Source organism: Ovis canadensis, chromosome 2 (genome assembly GCF_042477335.2).
Source record: "Ovis canadensis isolate MfBH-ARS-UI-01 breed Bighorn chromosome 2, ARS-UI_OviCan_v2, whole genome shotgun sequence".
NCBI classification, from domain to species: domain Eukaryota; kingdom Metazoa; phylum Chordata; class Mammalia; order Artiodactyla; family Bovidae; genus Ovis; species Ovis canadensis.
In genome coordinates, this window is record NC_091246.1 from 255,152,593 (window position 1) to 255,170,603 (window position 18,011).

An 18,011-nucleotide genomic window follows, 5' to 3' on the forward strand; every position below is an offset into this window, starting at 1 on the left:
AATTCTTCAACTGTGTGGATCACAACAAACTGTGGAAAATTCTTAAAGAGATGGGAATACCAGACCACTTCATCTGCCTCCTGAGAAATCTGTACACAGGTCAAGAAACAAGAGTTAGAACTGAACATGGAACAACAGACTGGCTCCAAATCGGGAAACGAGTACGTCAAGGCTATATATTGTCACCCTGCTTATTTAACTTACCTGCAGAGTACATCATGCAAAATGCCAGGCGGGATGAAGCACAAGCTGGAATCAAGATTGCCAGGAGAAATATCAATAACCTTAGATAGGCAGATGATACCACCCGTATGGCAGAGGGCAAAGAAGAACCAAAGAACCTCTTGATAAAAGTGAAAGAGGAGAGTGAAAAAGTTGGTTTAAAGCTCAACATTCAGAAAACGAAGATCATGGCATCTGGTCCCATCACTTCATGGCCAATAGATGGGAAACAGTGGCTGACTTTATTTTTGGGGGCTCCAAAATCACTGCAGATGGTGGCTGCAGCCATGAAATTAAAAGTCACTTGCTCCTTGGAAGGAAAGTTATGACCAACCTAGATAGCATATTAAAAAGCAGAGATATTACTTTGGAAACAAAGGTCCAACTAGTCAAAGCTATGGTTTTTCCAGTAATCACATATGGATGTGAGAGTTGGACTATAACGAAAGCTGAGCACCAAAGAATTGATGCTTTTGAACTGTGGTGTTGGAGAAGACTCTTTTGAGAGTCCTTTGGAGTACAGTGAGATCAATCCAGTCCATCCTGAAGCAAATCAGTCCTGAATATTCATTGGAAGGACTGATGCTGAAGCTGAGACTCCAATACTTTGTCCACCTGATGTGAAGTACTGACTCATTTGAAAGGATCCTGATGCTGTGAAAGATTGAAGGTGGGAGAAAGAGACTACAGAGGATGAGATGGTTGGATGGCATCACCAACTCAATGGACATGAGTTTGAATAAACCCCAGGAGTTGGTGATGGACAGGGAGGCCTGGTGTGCTGCAGTCCATGGGGTCTCAAAGAGTCGGAGATGACTGAGCGACTGAACTGAACTTTAACGTCTTAATAATAAACTGGTAATATCAAGAAATAATGGTCTTAGTGTGGAGGGGTAAAATAACTGTTCAGTCACACACGAAATGCAGACACCCCAGTTAAACCAAGTGCTTGCTCTGTGTTGTATCAAACAGCTGAGCTTCTCGTCTGGTGCTGGGTTCTACATGAGTGGAAGCTACAGCTGTGGGAAAATGGCGTAGAAACCAAACCAGAATTTGGCGTTGTTTCACTGCTTTCCCATCCTCTTTGCAAAAGTAAATGAGAGGGCCTTGTAATTCTACCACTGTCTCTCATATGTGAAGATTTCTTCTGATTTCATGGGAGCCTTGGGAAACGTCTGAGCCAGTTAGTGATTTTAGGGAATGTCAGCTCTGTGTGTAGGGTGCCTATCTGATTATCCGGTTTCCCACAAATGCGTTTTTGGCTTGTTTTGAAATGTGCTCCATCGATCGTATCTGCTGTGTGATTAGAGGCTTTTGGTATTTGGGAAAAGAAGTCTATGAGGATAACCATCGCCTCTGGGAGGAATAGGCTTAAGTACTGTTTTCTCTAAGTTTGATGTGGGCATATTTGGTCCTGTGGTGGTGCTCCAGGAAAACCTACTTGGAGTGACACCCTTTTTTCCTCCACTTTTGTGATACAGTAATATTTGGACTATCTAGAGGCCCAGTGGCCTCATGTTTTAAAGACAGGCCGAGGAGTGTCCTAAAGAGTGGAAGCCCTTCATTTATGAGTTTGGTGAGGAGCCTTTCACCCATGGGAGGCCTCCTGCTGTCAGACACCCTGTCCTGTGCAGGTTTGCCGCGACGCATTCCATCTCGTGTCCCGAGTGTGTTTTCATGGAAACACGTTAAGCACCGTGACGCCATTCTAGCTGCTGTATGGAATGGATTGCTTGCTCGTAGGTGCAGTTCTGGAAAGTTCGGGACCTGATGTCTTACTGAGGGCTGGTCTACGTGAACGTTCCTTTCCTTGTCTAATGATGTGCGGTCGTGTGTTGTCTTGTTGTTGTTGTCGTTTTTTAGTTAAGTTTGTAAATACTCCTCTTTAAATTGCTTGCTTTTCTTGGGACTTTAAAGCAACAAATAAAGGTATGTAATTTGAAAATAAGTTTTGTTGTTTTTCTAAGAATTTTGGTAAAGATATTATTTGCTTCTCAGAAGTCAGTTAAAGCGTGTTTATTCTTTAAGATAAAGAAATTGCTAAAATTCGTTAACCTCTGCAGTCTCTGATCTCACCATAAATTTGATTCGTTTCATTTGTGGACCTTGCATGAAGATAATTGGCAGGGGAGTTGAAGACCGTTTGCTTTAAACAAATTCAAAACAGGAAATAAATAAATTTCGAACGTGATAAAATTAGGGGCTCTTGGCAAAGTCACAACACTGAACTCTTCAAGTAATAAGGATCTTAAAGTGCCCCGTTGGCACAGATCGTGTGACCGTCACAGGCACGGCTGGCTCACAGAGAACGCGGCGCAGCGCTGTCTGGCCGCGTGCTGCTGAGCTGACTGTGTGGAGGTTGTGTCGCTGAACTCTGTGCCCTCCCGTCTCCCCTTCGTTTGCTCTTGTAGGGTAACCCACCCCCCCCCCCCTTTATAAACTGAGGTGGAGAAGCGCAGTTCAACTTCTTAGTGTGACCCTGTACAGATGCTGACATTAAAGCTTCCGTTTGTGACAGAAGGCAGACCTTGGACTTTCTTAAAGGTCATATTTGAGAAGTCATTTCAGGGTTTGATTTTACTTATCATTGTTTTACAAACACTCTTTTCAGCTCTATGACTAGTTTGTCCCTCAAAGAGGTCTGTTCTTACACTACACTTGTAAGGTCTTTGAAGCCAGCCTTGGTGAACGTCGGTCTGCCTCGCCTCATAAAGTATTGGTGCTTTATTTCAAAAAGTATTAGAGGAAATGCATAGCGCATGTGAGGGCGCAGACCCCGACTAGTGTAATCGTGTGACCTGTTGTTTCCAAACCGTAATTCAGTGTGTTCACTCCCTGGGCCTTGGGGTGAGCTCCCGGTCCTGCCACTGAAGCGTCAGTTGCTCCTGTTGTGCTCTCTCGAGCTCCGCCGTTCCTCGGCCAGGAATACTCCACCTGTTCTGTGATGGTGAAGCGTGTGTGTGGCTCAGCTCCGTGCTCATGAGCTTTGTGCCGCGTGGAAAGCGGTCCTGTTGGATGTCTCTGGCCAGTTGGCCTGGTGTGAACTCCGTATTGATTTGCTCTAGCAGTGATGACAGCAGGCACTGCTCGACCGCCTAACTCTCACACGCGCTCTCTCTGTGGCTACCCCCGCTCTGTGTAAACACTGCAAACACGCACTCTCTCTGTGGCTGCCCCCGCTCTGTGTAAACACTGCAAACGCGCATCCTTGTCTGTTTCCTGGTTTCATTGGCCTGGCTTTCTCATGAGGTTCATCCCTAGAAATGGAATTTAGGATTCAAAGCATATGTACTTAAGCATCTTTAATACCAACTGCTTAAAAATACCTTAAGAATTCTGTTTCTGTGTGTTTCCATGTTTTGCTCTTTGAGGGAACTTTGGTTTGCTGCCTGACTTTTTGACCTGGGCGTGAACCTGGGCCCTCGGCAGTGGAAGCGCATGGTCCTAACCACTAGACCACCAGGGACTTCCTTCAGTTAAGTTGCTACTCTGAAGTTGGGTCCCAGGGAAGACAGTCCCCATCTCCAGCTTCTCAACCCGAGAGCTGTGTAATCGCGAGCAGTCAAGCAGTCTGAGCAGGGCTTTCCCAACCTCGCTCCCATGAGCCCACGCTGCAGGGACAGGCCAAGCTGACCGTGTGGATCGGGGCACCTCACCTGCTGTCAGCGCGACATGCTGCTGGGACTCTTTCTGCCTAAGATTCCCTTTGAAAAATAGATCCTTTAGCTTTAACAACAACCAAAGTACTTTTTAATATCCCAGTCTTAGCTGATAGCTGGGTGGGACAGATCGCTTTGTCGTAAGGAAACTGCAGGTGGCAGAGAGTAAGGGGTTGGGGAAGTTAGCAGTTGTTTCAAGGACAGAACGCTCAGAAAAGTGGTGCTTCCATGGGACATGTGTTATCCCTAAAGTTTTCCAGTATAAGCCGGATTTCTGTTGCTTTGAAATTCTGTCAGAATAGCTCAGAGGTGCAGCCTGGAGGCCTTAGGAGCCACGCTTGGCTGCAGTGTCCTTGGAACACTTTCACATCGAGCCTTGAAAATCCGCTTCCGTTGGTGCTGGTGAGGCCCGTAGCTAGGGGCCCAGAGGTCACTTGTTACCGTTTGACTCACAGGACAAAGAAGAGCTGCATTCTGCCTTCTCTCGTACTGTGGTTGGCAGCGGCAGTTCTGTGTGAGTGGGCACTCCTGCGTGGGTGTGCACTCCTGCGTGAGCGTGCTCTCCTGCGTGGGCGTGCACTCCTGCGTGAGTGTGCACTCCTGCGTGAGCGTGCTCTCCTGCGTGGGCGTGCTCTCCTGCGTGAGTGTGCACTCCTGCGTGAGCGTGCTCTCCTGCGTGGGTGTGCACTCCTGTGTGAGTGTGCACTCCTGCGTGGGTGTGCGTGCTCTCCTGCGTGAGCGTGCTCTCCTGCGTGGGCGTGCACTCCTGCGTGGGTGAGCGTGCACTCCTGCGTGGCTCCTGTGCCGCTCTCCTCTGTGCTCTCTGTTAAGGTGACAGGGGAGTCGGCATTCACTGAGTGCCAGCTGTGTGCCCAGCACTGCGCTCGGTGCTTTGCGTACACTGTTTAGTGACCCAGAGCGCCCTTATGAGATAGACACTCTGGTCCTGATTTCAGGTGAGCACACGAAGTGACTGAGTCTGAGAGCGGCTAGGCAGCTTTTCGCTCTCTCAGGTTCCCCAGCTTCGCTTATGACGGAAGTGTGCATTGGTGGTGGCTTTCTCTCAGTCCTGCAGACCCAGCTCTGGGGCCCCGCTCCCCGCTGCCTTGTAGTATTGGTTCCTCTTCTGTCCTGTTAGGAAACGGGGATCTGGAGACCGCCTGCGGGCGGCTTGTCGCGAGGCGCTGATGCTAACCATGCTGCTCTGGCTTCTCCCAGGGTCCTATCCTTCCCCCAAAGCTGGAGCGACCCTGGTCGTGTACAAGGATCTGCTGGTGCTGTTTGGCGGCTGGACACGGCCGAGCCCTTACCCCCTACACCAACCAGAGAGGTTCTTTGATGAGATACACACTTACTCACCCTCTAAAAACTGGTAAGCTACAAAGACAAGATCCTTTTAATCTAGAATAGGAAGGTTTAACATGACTGGATTCCTTATCTTTTTGTGTGTGTCCAGAAATCTCTTTGAGAGTCTGTTGAAAGTTTTGGACTCTTCCCAGAAAAATAAAACTTTTATGCACAAATTTTGCCTACAGTTTCAGAGGGTTTACAGGACCCTCTCTAGAACTTGAAGTTAAGCATGCGTATTCCAAAGAGAAAAGGTAGAAGACACGTATTCCTCTCCCAAGAAAAATGAAGGAGCCAGTTGAAGAACAGAGAGCTCTTCAGCTCTGGCTGCCAGCCCCAGGAGTGCTTGGATCCAGAGGACACTGCCTGCTCTCTCCCCAGGCTGACTCCCAGCTGTTGTACAGACTTGTCTTTTAAAAATGACAGCCACCTCTGTTTCCTTGTGACGGACTGCACAGCTACTCAGTACAGGGCTCTTGGCAGCTGCTGATGATCAATAAATCAGGCCTGTGGAAAGAAACAGCAGGCGGTGCTCCTTCAGCGAACTCGGCTGAAGCGGCTCAGGGACGGGGTGGAGTCCCTGCCCTTCTCTCCTCGTCTCTCCACTCCATGTCTGAGCCTTGCCCATTGGGGTGCTGAGTGAGTAGAACTTCAGCAGATCCGTAGAAAAGGCATAAGGACCTTGTGCCATCCTGCATTTATCGTCTAACAGTTTCTCTACTGAAGGTGATAGGATTGTCATGTTAGATGGGTGCCTGCTTCCTGTCTTCCGTCTTAAACACAGAAGGCCAGAAGCAGAGGCGCTGACCTCCTGACTTCCCCCGTCTCTCTGCATTAGGTGGAACTGCATTGTGACCACCCACGGCCCACCCCCCATGGCCGGGCACTCCTCTTGTGTGATAGACGATAAAATGATCGTCTTCGGTGGCTCCCTAGGATCGCGGCAGATGTGAGTACGTTTGGTTAGCTCGCTGTCACCCTGAAGATAAATACTCCTGGAAAGGTCAGCTAGGGCAGAAAAGTAAACTAGTCAGGGTCAAGATTCCTGAGCATGGTTCTGATTAGTCCAGTTAGTTATCTCACCCTGGTGTTCTGTTTTTTGGTTCTAGTCACAGACCAATAAATTGAGAAACGTGCTGCATAAAATCTGGTCTACGGGCATCTTATATTCAATTAAATGTTTTTGTGTGTGTGTGTGCTTTCTGAGGTGAGGTGCACCTCTATATAGACAGCCTTTTAATCAAGCCCCTCAGCATAATTCATATGTATTTTAATAACTGCCTTGCTGGTATAAACGTCTGTATTTGAAAAAGTTGTATGAGAGTATTCCTGAAAGACTCGCTTGACCTTATAAAGCTGGATCATAGTCACTGAATTTTAGCAAGGATTGATGGTTAAGCTGATAGGACATATTAGATTTGTCAACCCCGTATTGGCTGGCACCAAGATGTATTCTATGAATGTCATTACTTTGAATTAAGAATTAATGCTCAGCACTCCTAAATTATGTCTTAAGTGTTTGATATAAATTGTAAAAAGTATTTGTTTTCAGTGTGTCTTTAATTTTAAAATAAAGCTCATTTTTCAAATGTCAAAAAAAATCAGGGCTACATAGAGTCTCTGTGTGGTTCGGTATGTGGTTTAGTTCAGCGGGATCAGGTTCTGACGGGCCTCCACCTTGCCTGTTTCTGCCTGTGCCCTCAGAAGGCCACCTTCCAAGAAGCAGAGAACTTCTCCTTGCTCTCCTTAGGGCCCAGCTCGTGCCCCTTGGAGCTTCAGAGGAGGAGAGAGGTAGATTGGCATGAGCTGGGAGAATGGGTAGGAGCGGGAAGGCTGCCCGACCTGACCCTCCGTGAGGCTGTCTCCTCCCTGCGGCCCTGCAGCTCTGCCCAGAGCAGTCTGCCTGAAGGACTTCGTCTGCTTGGCGTCAGCAGCAGGAGTGGTCCTGCCGTCAGCAGTAAAACCATCCCAGACCCGACCCTCTTCTCCCGCAGGGTCCTCTGCATCTCCTTAGTTTAGAACACTCGTGGAGCGCGGTGTGTGTGAGGGTGAGGGCTTAAGGTGCTGGGCTTTCACTCCTGTGCCCCCGTGGGTGAATAAATGGCCTTAGAGAGGCCCATAGAGCAGAGACTGCCGTGGAGGAGTCTGTCCTTGCCATACCGGTCCCCTGAGCACTGGAGATGCCGACTTGTCCTTGACACAAAAGCGGCAGCTCCCATTAACCAGGGTGAAATTACCTTTTGTAGCCAAAGTCGATAAATCTTCATCTCCTAGACAGTAATAGAACTGCCTTTTGAATAATTTTGCTCTCTTCCTGTGGGTTTTGCCTTTGAAAGACTGTATCACAGCTGGTAGCTATCTCCTGCTATCACCAATTAAGTAACTCTTACTTTAGTTGCTGTTCGGCTACAGACATGACTCCGATGCGGCCTTGTGGGTTAGTGGAAAGAGCCAGGTGTGAAAGTCTCCCTTCCTGTGGCGCAGTGCTGAATGCGGGCGTGGCGTTGCGGGAGAACCCTGAAGAGCGTCCCGTCCGCCGGGCCGGCGCCTGTGCCCCCGGGCGCGCCCGGCTCCCTCACCCTCGTGTCCTTGTCTTACAGGAGCAGCGACGTCTGGGTCCTGGACCTCGAGCAGTGGGCGTGGTCCAAGCCCAGCATCTCCGGGCCCAGCCCTCATCCTCGTGGCGGCCAGTCTCAGGTGCTCAGGAGTTAAGATAGCTATTCAGCAAGCCCTGTAGCGTCTGTCAGTTAGGACAGGAGAGGGAGGAGGGGGTCAGGTAAGGGCCAGCACACGCAGGCCACGGAGAGTTCACCACTCTCTTCTGCTGGCATTTATTCTTCAACTTCTAGTGGGTTATAATTATTTTTGTTGGCTTTATATTGTGCCTCTCCCCAAAGCATTTTATTTTTTTAGAGAACCCTGCATTTTCTGTGGTTGGCACTCTTGTGTTAATAGTATTTAATCAACAAAGAATTCATTCCAGTGAATCATCAGTAGTTTGTTTACAAGGATCAGAACTGACGTGGTTTGGGGGACCAGGGAGCCTGTGGTGAACAGAATGCTGTCATTTGGGAGCCGAGTGGACTATTTCCATTCGCCACTGAGGTAGCGGAGGTCGGACGCCTGTGTCTTTGTGGGTTTATTTTAAATTTCTTCCTCTCCCAGATCGTCATAGATGATGCGACCATTCTAATCCTTGGAGGCTGTGGCGGCCCCAACGCTGTGAGTACGGCCGGTGTGGCGTCCCCACGCACACGCCACTGAGCTTCAGAACCTGCTTCCCGTGTCTCACCTTGCGAAACTGCAAGGCCGTTTCTGTAGCGTTTTCATTTAGAAAATACCTTTCCCACATAGCCTCTGTATTTTCTGGCCCTTTTCTCCACTCTTTTGGGGAGAAGGGGGGAAGCTTTTCATTACAGACATTTATCTCTTAAATATTCATGTCTATGGTCTTCCTTCTCCCACGGAGCCTTTAGGGTACAAGGTTTGCTGCTATCTTTTTTCACAAAGAGGAGTGAGAGAGAGAAGTGAGTTGACTGTGGCCAGAATTCGCATGAAGCTTGCTTAGGAATGCAGGTTCAGACACTGTGGGTTTGTCTTGTCTACGACCCTCCCTGTCAGTGCTCACACACACAGAACCGCAGGCAAATTTAAAACCACGCCAAGTTGACTCCTGGGGTCCTGGGTGCGGTCTCGTGTGCCCGGCCAGCGGCCGCACACGGATCACTGCACGGCCAGAGAGCTTGCCCTGCCTCCTGAAGTGCACGCACACTCTGTGGCTGACTGCAGCTTGGCGGTCGCGGCCCTGCGCGCGCGCCTGTGGTTTGTAACCTGCACCGCCCCTGAGCCCTGCTGTGGGTGCCTCTCTTGCAGCTGTTCAAGGATGCCTGGTTGCTGCACATGCACTCGGGTCCCTGGGCCTGGCAGCCGCTCAAGGTGGAGAATGAAGACCATGGAGCCCCAGAACTGTGGTGCCATCCAGCTTGCCGGGTGAGTGGGAAGCCGGCGGGCCAGCAGAGGGGGAGGCCCTGAACCTCGAGCCCGATTAACTCGTCAGATTGCTAAGCAGCTTTGTGTGGAAACTGAAAACACCCTGATGTCCCCAAAGAGGTGGACCCTGAGCGCAGCTCTCAGGCGTTTCTCACACACGTGAGCCACTGGACAGAGAAGCTCTGTGGGGCCCACCCGCCTTTAAGCACCGCTGTCTAGGAAACTTGCCCCAGGCCCCCACACATACACTCTGTTCTTCCCTTTACCCCGACTCTGTAGACATAATTCAAATGATAGCACGTCTCCCTATACCAACTTTATATATAGAATCCCTTTATATATGTGAAGTATCCCATCTGTCTTGGAGGGAAGGCTGTATTATTCTCATCTTGGTAGGGATCTCAGATACCTGCAGAATGCCTGGCCCGCCCCCAATGCCCCTGGTGAGATGTTGCAGGGTCGAATAAATGACCAGAGCTGAGCGCAGGTCTTCTGTCTTCCAGGTCGGGCAGTGTGTGGTGGTCTTCAGCCAGGCGCCTAGTGGGCGAGCACCGCTTAGCCCCAGCTTGAACTCCCGCCCATCACCTATCAGTGCCACCCCTCCAGCCCTGGTTCCCGAAACCCGAGAATACCGCTCGCAGTCTCCCGTAAGGAGTATGGATGAAGCGCCCTGTGTTAACGGCCGCTGGGGAACACTGAGGCCCAGAGCGCAAAGGCAGACCCCCTCAAGTTCCCGAGAAGGAAGCCTTTCCCCAGCCAGGGGCGATGGCTCGCCCGTCCTGAATGGTGGGAGTTTATCTCCGGGATCGGCAACTGTAAGCGGCTCCTCCTTGGACAGCCCCGTGCAGGCTGTGTCTCCGAGCACCCCGTCCACCACTGAAGGGTGTGACCTGAAAATGGGGCTCTCCCTGGCCCCTCGACGAGGATCACTCCCCGATCAGAAAGATCTGAGGCTAGGATCAGTAGATCTGAGTTGGGACCTGAAAACTGCTTCCAGTGGCAATCACATGGATGGCGTGGGCAGCAGGACAGCGGGGGGCGGCTTGCGACACCCGCCCGAGCAGACGAACGGTGTGCACACCCCGCCACACGTGGCCAGCGCCCTCGCGGGAGCCGTTTCCCCCAGCGCCCTGCGCCGCAGCCTGGAAGCCATCAAAGCGATGTCATCCAAAGGTCCCCCCGCCTCCGCAGCACTGAGCCCTCCCCTGGGGTCTTCTCCAGGCTCCCCCGGGAGCCAGAACCTGGGCAGCGGAGAGGCAGTGCCCGTCCCCCGCCCCGGGCCCGCGCAGGGAGACGGACACGCGCTGCCCCCCATCGCCCGCCGCCTGGGCCACCACCCTCCGCAGTCCCTGAACGTGGGCAAGCCCTTGTACCAGAGCATGAACTGCAAGCCCATGCAGATGTACGTGCTGGACGTCAAGGACACCAAGGAGAAGGGGCGCGTCAAGTGGAAAGTGTTCAGCAGCAGCTCTGTGGTCGGGCCTCCCGAGACCAGCCTGCACACGGTGGTGCAGGGCAGGGGCGAGCTCATCATATTCGGAGGGCTCATGGACAAGAAGCAGAATGTGAAGTACTATCCAAAGACAAACGCCTTGTACTTTGTGCGGGCAAAGAGATAATGTGTTCCAAACCCTTTCCCCTTTCTGTGGCTTTTAATTTGGAATTTTCCAGCGTGCAAGCATTTGGACTGAGAATCGAGAAAACAACGGACAAAATTACTCTCATAAACCAAACCCCAATTCCCAGCCTCACTCACGCCAGGCTGGGATCAAATCTCCATTAAGAAAAAAAGTTATATGAATCTATAGAGAAATATTATATAGCCAACTCTGTTCACAAAGAGGGAGAGCGCTCCATCCTGGTTCAGATAAAATTGTTGCTGTGTTTTAGCAGAGGCTCTGCCGCCTTTTTCTACTTCATTGGTAACTAGACCAAGAATTTAGGGAACAGATACCTACCAGAACCTTCCTACAGAAACTGAAGAGCCACCTGTAAATCTTATTTGGCCTCTCAGAGTTAGATAAAGAAAGGGCAGGCGTAAAATGCACGAGCAGAGGCTTCCGATTCACAGGCTGTCGGTGCTGGCAGGTACAGTGACGTGTAGCGATCTGCTCTCCGCCCGCAGAGGGCCTGTGACCGCTGCTCTCTGCAGTGATGCCCTCTGCCCGGTCCTCTTCTGCCCGTTGGGAATGAGGAAAGTTACCCAGCAGGGACCTGCTCCACGTGTGTGCCAGGGTCAACGTGAAACAACGTTCACGCAGAAGCACCTGTTTGCGTGCTCCCTCCATGTCTTAGGAAACACTCTGGGGTCTGATTCTGGAATTTTCTAATAATCGTATTTCATCGCAGTTTCCAAAGTCTGTGTTTGTTCTCTTTTTCTTTCCCCTGAAACCTGGCGCCCGGAGGCCGCCTCTCCTGTTTATGGCTGCTGTTCTCCCCTCCTCCCTCCCCCGCCCTCTTTTTCTTTGATATGTGAAATTTTTTTAAGCTCTAAAACCTTTCTCACTTTCTTTTACTAAGTTTGGGTGTCCAGAGAAATCTCTTAGAAATATTTCTGGAACCCTTTTTCTCGAGTCACCAGGGGACCAGCAGGGAGTTCTGAGATGCCAGTATCGTGAGAAATCCTTGACGCGTCAGAAAGTACTGTGGGCGTCTTTTTATTTCCAAAGCACGTTGGACACACCCATCCATGTTTACAGAGCTGATCTTGGAAGAGCAGTTCCTTCTAGAACGGTTTTCGCCCTTGTTGTGGCATGCATTCCTCTGCCTGGCTGTGGACTGGCGCTTGGGTTCCCTGAAGCATGGCTGACCTCGGGGGCAGCTCTTTCTTTGTCTTGTTCACCTGTCGCCCAAACAAGGCTTGGGTTTTCACTTTCATGTCATTTCTGAGATAACATTTCCAGCCAGAGCAGTGTTGGTGGGGTGGGAGCCGGCCGGGGGGGGGGGGGGGGGCAGACACAGGAAATTGTAAGTTGCCAGTCTCTAAACCATGACGCGGACAGACCTGCCTCGGCACCACTTAAGTGCGGGTCATTTTGGAGATTTCTCATCAGGAGAAGAGGGTGTTTTTCCTGCGGGTTTGCATTCGTTTCTCAGCCCCGCTCTCCCCGATGTCTTGGCATTTCCCAAGCCGAAGCGTGCTGCAGCTGGCCCTGGGTCCTGGCGCCCAGCCAGCTCTCCGGCAGCCTGTCTGATAAGTGTGCTTTCTGCTGTTACGTCATGTTCAATCCTTTCCCCTAGCCGTTAGCTTCTACAGTGTGGTCTTGGTGGGAAAGTGCCCTTGGTGCCAAGCCCGGGAAAGGGCCAGCTCACAGGGAGGGGCGTGTGCTCCCTCGGGCGAGGAAACTGCCCTGCGCCTGCTGGCCGTGGTGTCCAGCTGCTCACCGCTCAGCCCTTAGTTTCCCAGACTCTCTACCCTGGGCCCGTTGCCAGGCCTTCTTTGGCAGAGACCGTTAGATGGTGCGGGGTCCTCATTCACAAGAGAAGGCTAGCCTAGAAGGTTAGCAATTTCGGCCTTGCTGCTGTTGCTGAACCTTGTTTATTACATTGCACCTGTGCATGGACAGTGCCTCCAAACTTACTCAGTTCCTACTTAAATATAAAGTATTTGGAAGCCTGAAAGTTCTGAGTCTCAACTTGGTGATCTTTCCCTTTGTCCCGTGGCCTTCCTAAGCCGCTGTTAACCTGTCGATTCCTTCCAGTGTCCCCAAGTAGGCAGGCGGCAGAGCTGATGATCCTTGTAGAAAGGAGCCTGGCTCCTTGGAACTCCGTGGCTTCCCAGGATCACCCACACCGCTTGGAACCAGACTGTTGACAGCTCCTTTAAGAAAGCGCTGCGTCTGCCGCCCCGCGGCGTTGCTCCCACTGGCTCTTGGGCACTGTGGGGGTGCGTCCAGGGAGAGTGAGGCGGCACGTCCCAGGTGGCCGCCGCCGCAGGTGCAGCGGGGCTCCGGGGGTCCCGGCCGAGGGGGCCGTTTCCGCGCCGCCGCGGACGCTTCAGTCAGATCCGGCTGATCACCGCCCTGCTTTTGACGTGATGCCAATTTTGTCTTAAGATTCACTGAGGAAACTGAGACGAAATATTTTTTTTTAAGCCTCAGGAGCACCTAAAGTAAATATTTATCAGTATTTAAGTATTTAAGATACATTTGTCTCTACTTGAAGCTTTAACCCCTTCCGTTCCTGCAAGTGTGCCTTGATAGCCCCCACCGTCACGCTGACGTCACCGGCCGCCACGTCGACTTCGTGAGAAGTTCAGTCTCTTCCTTTTCTTCTGAACAGAGCTTCCTGTTTCCTCATTTTGCAGGCTGCGCAGCAGGGCTCGGTATTTTTGCTCATATTTCTGCCCTACTATGCTTCGGTGGTGGGTTCCAAAAACCACCCCCTCCACACTGCACCCACCCCACTCTTTGGGGAGCACAAATTTGATGTCAGAACAAGCTTAACTTTCAGTTGCAAAGCAGTCCTGGGTTTACTTTCCTCCCAGCCCTCTACAGATTGATTTGGTTTTAACACTTGAGTTTAATATCAAGAGCTGAACCATGCACCACGCTAGGAGCCATGCTGACCCGCTTTAAGAGAAGCAGCGGAGGAAGGAAGGGAAGCAGCTCAAGTCTGGACTTCCGGGGACAGAAAGCCGCCAGCTGCGGAGGACGCGGGGACGCCTCCCTCCCGCTTCGCTTGGTCTTTCTGGGTTTCCTCCTGTTTCGCTTCTTTCCTTCCCCTTCAGAGTGGCTTCCCTGGCTGGCTGGTGGCTTGTCTGCCCTTGTCCTTGTGGTGGTCCTGGCGTGGTGACATGCTCTGCTTTGCATTATCTGTGATCTCTTAGCAGCGCACAGGTCAGTGGGGGGGGGGGATCTGAACACACCCAAGGGCAAGGCAGCCGGACTTGCAGGCCTGCACCCCAGGCGGCCTCCCCGTGAACTGCAGAAGGCGTGTTCCGCACGGCCACCAGTAAGCGGTGGCACCCTCCACCGTGTTGGTTGCCAGAGCAAAGCGCCCCTTAGGCGCTGGCGCTGCTGTGCTCTCTGCTCGCTCTCTCCCCTCCCACAGCCAGGGTTCTCGTCACCGCACGGCGTGCTGTGCCCTGACGAAGCTGGTGCTGTGGGGGACGTTTCCCACGCGACTCGGGTCCTGGGTGGCTTACGCTGAGATGATCACTGCAGGCACATCACAGTGTAGGAATGAAAAGTGGATTTGATTTCATTGATATTTAAATCTCTTGTCGATTTTTTTTTGTTAATGTTTTCCCCCGATAACTTTTTAGCGATTTAACAAATAAAACAAAATGGACCGACTGTCTAACTGTTTCATTAGTATAAAAGAAAGAAAGCAAGCCGCGATGAAAACCAGTTGCAGACTGGAGGTGGAAGCAAAGTAGTGGGAAGGATGCTCTTCCTCCAGGAGGGTGGCCCGCCCCCGGGGACGTCATGCAATGATGCAGCAGCTCTGTCCAGCGTGCTTGAAGGACACAGTTTCACACGCGCAGTGCCACCCTGCAGTGGGGCCCCAGAGAGGTGACGAGCCTGGAGCGCACACCCAGGGACCTGGGCAACATTGGGCTCTTGAAACAGCAGATCGGGTTTGGAGGCACGGGCCTGAAGCCCTGTGGTCCATCCTGCCGTCCCCTATTCACTGCTCAACCTTGGATACCAGTTTCCTCATTCATAAATCTAGCTGTTTCTCTTTTTATAGGATCATGAGGATTAACTGGAAGTTGCATAAGAGAAGCGCTAGCCCAGTGCTGGACTGGCACGTAATGATTGGTGGCTATTGTTTATGATCAGCCCTTGAAGAAAAGATGTGATCTTGAAGGAAAGTGCTGACCACAGTGTGTGAATTGTTAGGATCATGCCCCTGACTAAGGGGCATGCACGCCGCAGCTGTCTCAGTCGTCTCCTAACCTGTCCCCATGAGAACCTCTGAGGCGTTTTGCCTTGAGCAGAGCGTGGCAGCTGCTGCCATCAGACAGGTCAGAATGGCCTCGGCAGTCGCGTCTCCCTCTGGACCTTATTCTTCGGGCTGCCGGTTGCTTCTTACACTCCTGGGTCTCTGCGCCCAGCGCCATCGTCCTTTCATGCAGCTCAGACTGAGGATCAGCCTTGTCTCAGATTAAGGTGCTGTGAGCCTGCAGCTCCCATCCTGCCTGCCCACGTTTCCCAAGCTGCAGGATGAAACTTTTCCACGTCTAACAACGTGGTCTGATGCTGTCTGCTCTGTTTTCCGTTCCTCGAGGCATCTGGCGGACGAGACCGTGGTGTACAGAAGGGTCTCAGGTCACTGATTTGCTGGTGGTAGCAGTAGAGTGGCTGTTCTGGATGCTTCCACACTTGCCCTTATGGAAGGGCAGACTTGCTCCTTGTGGCTGTGGCTCCTTATAGCTCCTTGTTGGGCTCCACAGGGTCAGTAGGTAGAAGCTCTAGAGAGGGGTCACTGGGAAGAACTTTATGCAGCGAGGGCTCCGTGTAAGGCCTGGAACCAGTGTGGCATCACTGGAGGGATTCTAGCATTGCTGGATACTCAGACTGGGGGATGTAGAGGAGATGATGTTTGGCGGGTAGGGTGCCCGTGGTGATTGGTGGTCCTGGGGAAGACCTGGCTTTCAGGGCAGGCCAGTCCCATAAGGCCTCCCGCCAGCTTCCTAACGCCGTCCACCCAGGCCAAGGGCCGCAGTAATGGCGGGGGGGAGCAGGCCCCAGCTCAGGAGGGTCAGAGCCTGCAGACGGCAGCGTGAGCGACCCCAGATCAGAGGCTGTGGGGCAGAGGAGGGCACGCGCCAGTCTGGGGAGAAATCCTCAGTGAGAGCTCAGCTCAGTGCAGAGCGCGGCTCCCCCAGGCCTGTGGGGGTCCCAGCACAACCCCCGCCCCGCCCCTGGGTGCTCAAGGGCCGGAGGCCTGTGCCCGTCTGGGTCTGAAGCGCAGCACCCAGTCCGCAGAAGGGTGATACCAGATGTCCTTCCTGCTCCCTGGGCTCCACAGGCCGTCCCGCGGGAGGGAGGGTGTGCCCGAATGCCCGACTCGAGACCACGGCCTTGCACGTGTTGTCTGCACCCTGCGCTCACGCCCCAGGTTGCCGTCACCTGGGGAACCTGGGAAAGGCCCCGAGATCCTGAGGCCGGCCAGCTGGGGGCGGTGCCAGAGGGGCTGTGGCTTGTCCCCTCCCCTCCCTACAGGGAGAAGGGCAGTCCAGCAGGCCTGGGGGTTCTTTGTGATGTGATTTCAGTATCTTTAAAATTTATTTGATATCGAAGATAATTGCTTTTCAGAATTTTTCCGTCCTCTGTTGATTTCACTGCTGATGCAAGTATTCAGCCAGAGATTGATAAAGCCCATGGGAGGAGACGATGGAGCTGCTTTACGGGTCAAATCAAGAGTGAGCCCACAGGACCTCTGTTGGACCTTTTAGCCCTTGAGATGTGGTCCTGTGGGCTCAGAAGGGAGTTCCCCGAGAGACTACAGATGAGAGACAGGCACGGACTTCGGACTGGGGGAGCATCGGCTCAAAAGCTGTCCTGCCTCCCCGAGCCTCAGCTGAAAGGGCAGAAATGGCCGTCCAGCGTCTGGTCTCAGGGGTTACCGGTTTGGCCGGAACCACGGGTGTGATTCCTCAAGAGACCCCCGGGGGGCGCCCTGGGAAAGGCTTTGGGTCCCAGACGCCGTCCGACGCCTCCGAAGACGGAAGCGGGACCGCGGAGAAAAGGCCCGCCTCTCCCGCCGAGCGCCGCCCCCGCCGGCCCGCAGGCCCGCCTGCTGTCTGCCCCCGCCCGGCTGTGGGGAAGCCGGTGCTTCTCCCCGTGGGCTGGGCTCCGGCCCGACCCTGTCAGACGCCTGAGAGGCCTGCGGGTGCCAGGGAGCCCGTCTGCCCACCCACTGCAGGGACGGAAGGAGGGCGGGGGCAGGCCCTAACCAGGCAGAAGCCTCGGGGAAAAGAAAGTCCTGCGCGGGGGCCTGGGCTGCTGCCTTGGCCTGCGACGAGGCCAGGGAGGCCGGGCGCTGCCCTGGGGGTCACTCTCAGTGCGTGTCCCCTGAGTGTGGACTCACGCCTAAGGCTCTGCGCTCAGACCCTGCGGGCAGCTCAGAGGCTCATCACTCACCAGGGAGTGTCACTCGGCGGAACAAAGAGGACGAGTCCTGCGCTTCCAGGGCCAAAAGTGTCCAATCATGTCACTAAATCGCAAGAAGAGGGTGGATGGGGAGCCAGAGGGCTGGGAAGGCGCTCTCCTTGTCCTCACCTCACCCTGCTACACTGAGGCAGGGGCAGACAGCCTTCCCTGGGAGACCCCAGGTCGGTGGGGTCCAGGCCTGGCCTCTGGCAGTCAGGAGCACAGAACGTACAGGCCTCTGGGCCTCAGACGGGGAAGACAGACCCCTGTGTCCCAGGAAGGGTGCAGAAGAGCTGTGAGGGGTCTGCCCTGTCCAGAAGAGCCGGCGTTCAGGGCCGAGGACCATGCAGAGTGAGCAGAGGCCATCCTCTTGGATGCAGCAGGGACAGAAGCTCGTGACCAGGACCCACGGTGGAGGAGAGCACACCCCTGACAGGGCCAGCATGGGTGGGGCCATGCAGACGGCCACAAAGGCCCAGAGAGGACGCCCCACCGCGCTTCCTTGCTGTCGGGTAAACGCCTCCCGCCACCCCGCTGAACGTGAACCCCAGCGCCAGAGGAGGCGGAGATGACAGCTTTGAGGAGACTTGAGTGTTTAAGCTGTAGGAATGAAGATCACTGAATTTAACTTTACCAGGAAATTGCTGAACTATGGCATCTGCAGAGCAGAGACAGATTATATTGAGTCAGA

The 18,011-nt window shown here is 53.1% G+C and overlaps 1 protein-coding gene across 3 annotated transcripts in view; it reads left to right on the forward strand.

The window, feature by feature from the left end:
• FBXO42 (F-box protein 42) overlaps positions 1 to 14,515 on the forward strand; it is a 127,943-nt gene extending 113,428 nt beyond the window's left edge. For all 3 annotated transcript variants that reach the window (XM_069579298.1, XM_069579297.1, XM_069579299.1), the window contains 6 exons: positions 5,100 to 5,253; positions 6,067 to 6,177; positions 7,829 to 7,925; positions 8,394 to 8,450; positions 9,102 to 9,218; positions 9,722 to 14,515. In XM_069579298.1, coding sequence (XP_069435399.1) covers positions 5,100 to 5,253; positions 6,067 to 6,177; positions 7,829 to 7,925; positions 8,394 to 8,450; positions 9,102 to 9,218; positions 9,722 to 10,837 — 1,652 coding nt within the window. In that variant the 3' untranslated portion in view covers positions 10,838 to 14,515. The remainder of the gene's footprint in view (positions 1 to 5,099; positions 5,254 to 6,066; positions 6,178 to 7,828; positions 7,926 to 8,393; positions 8,451 to 9,101; positions 9,219 to 9,721) is intronic.
• Positions 14,516 to 18,011: the final 3,496 nt, after the last annotated feature.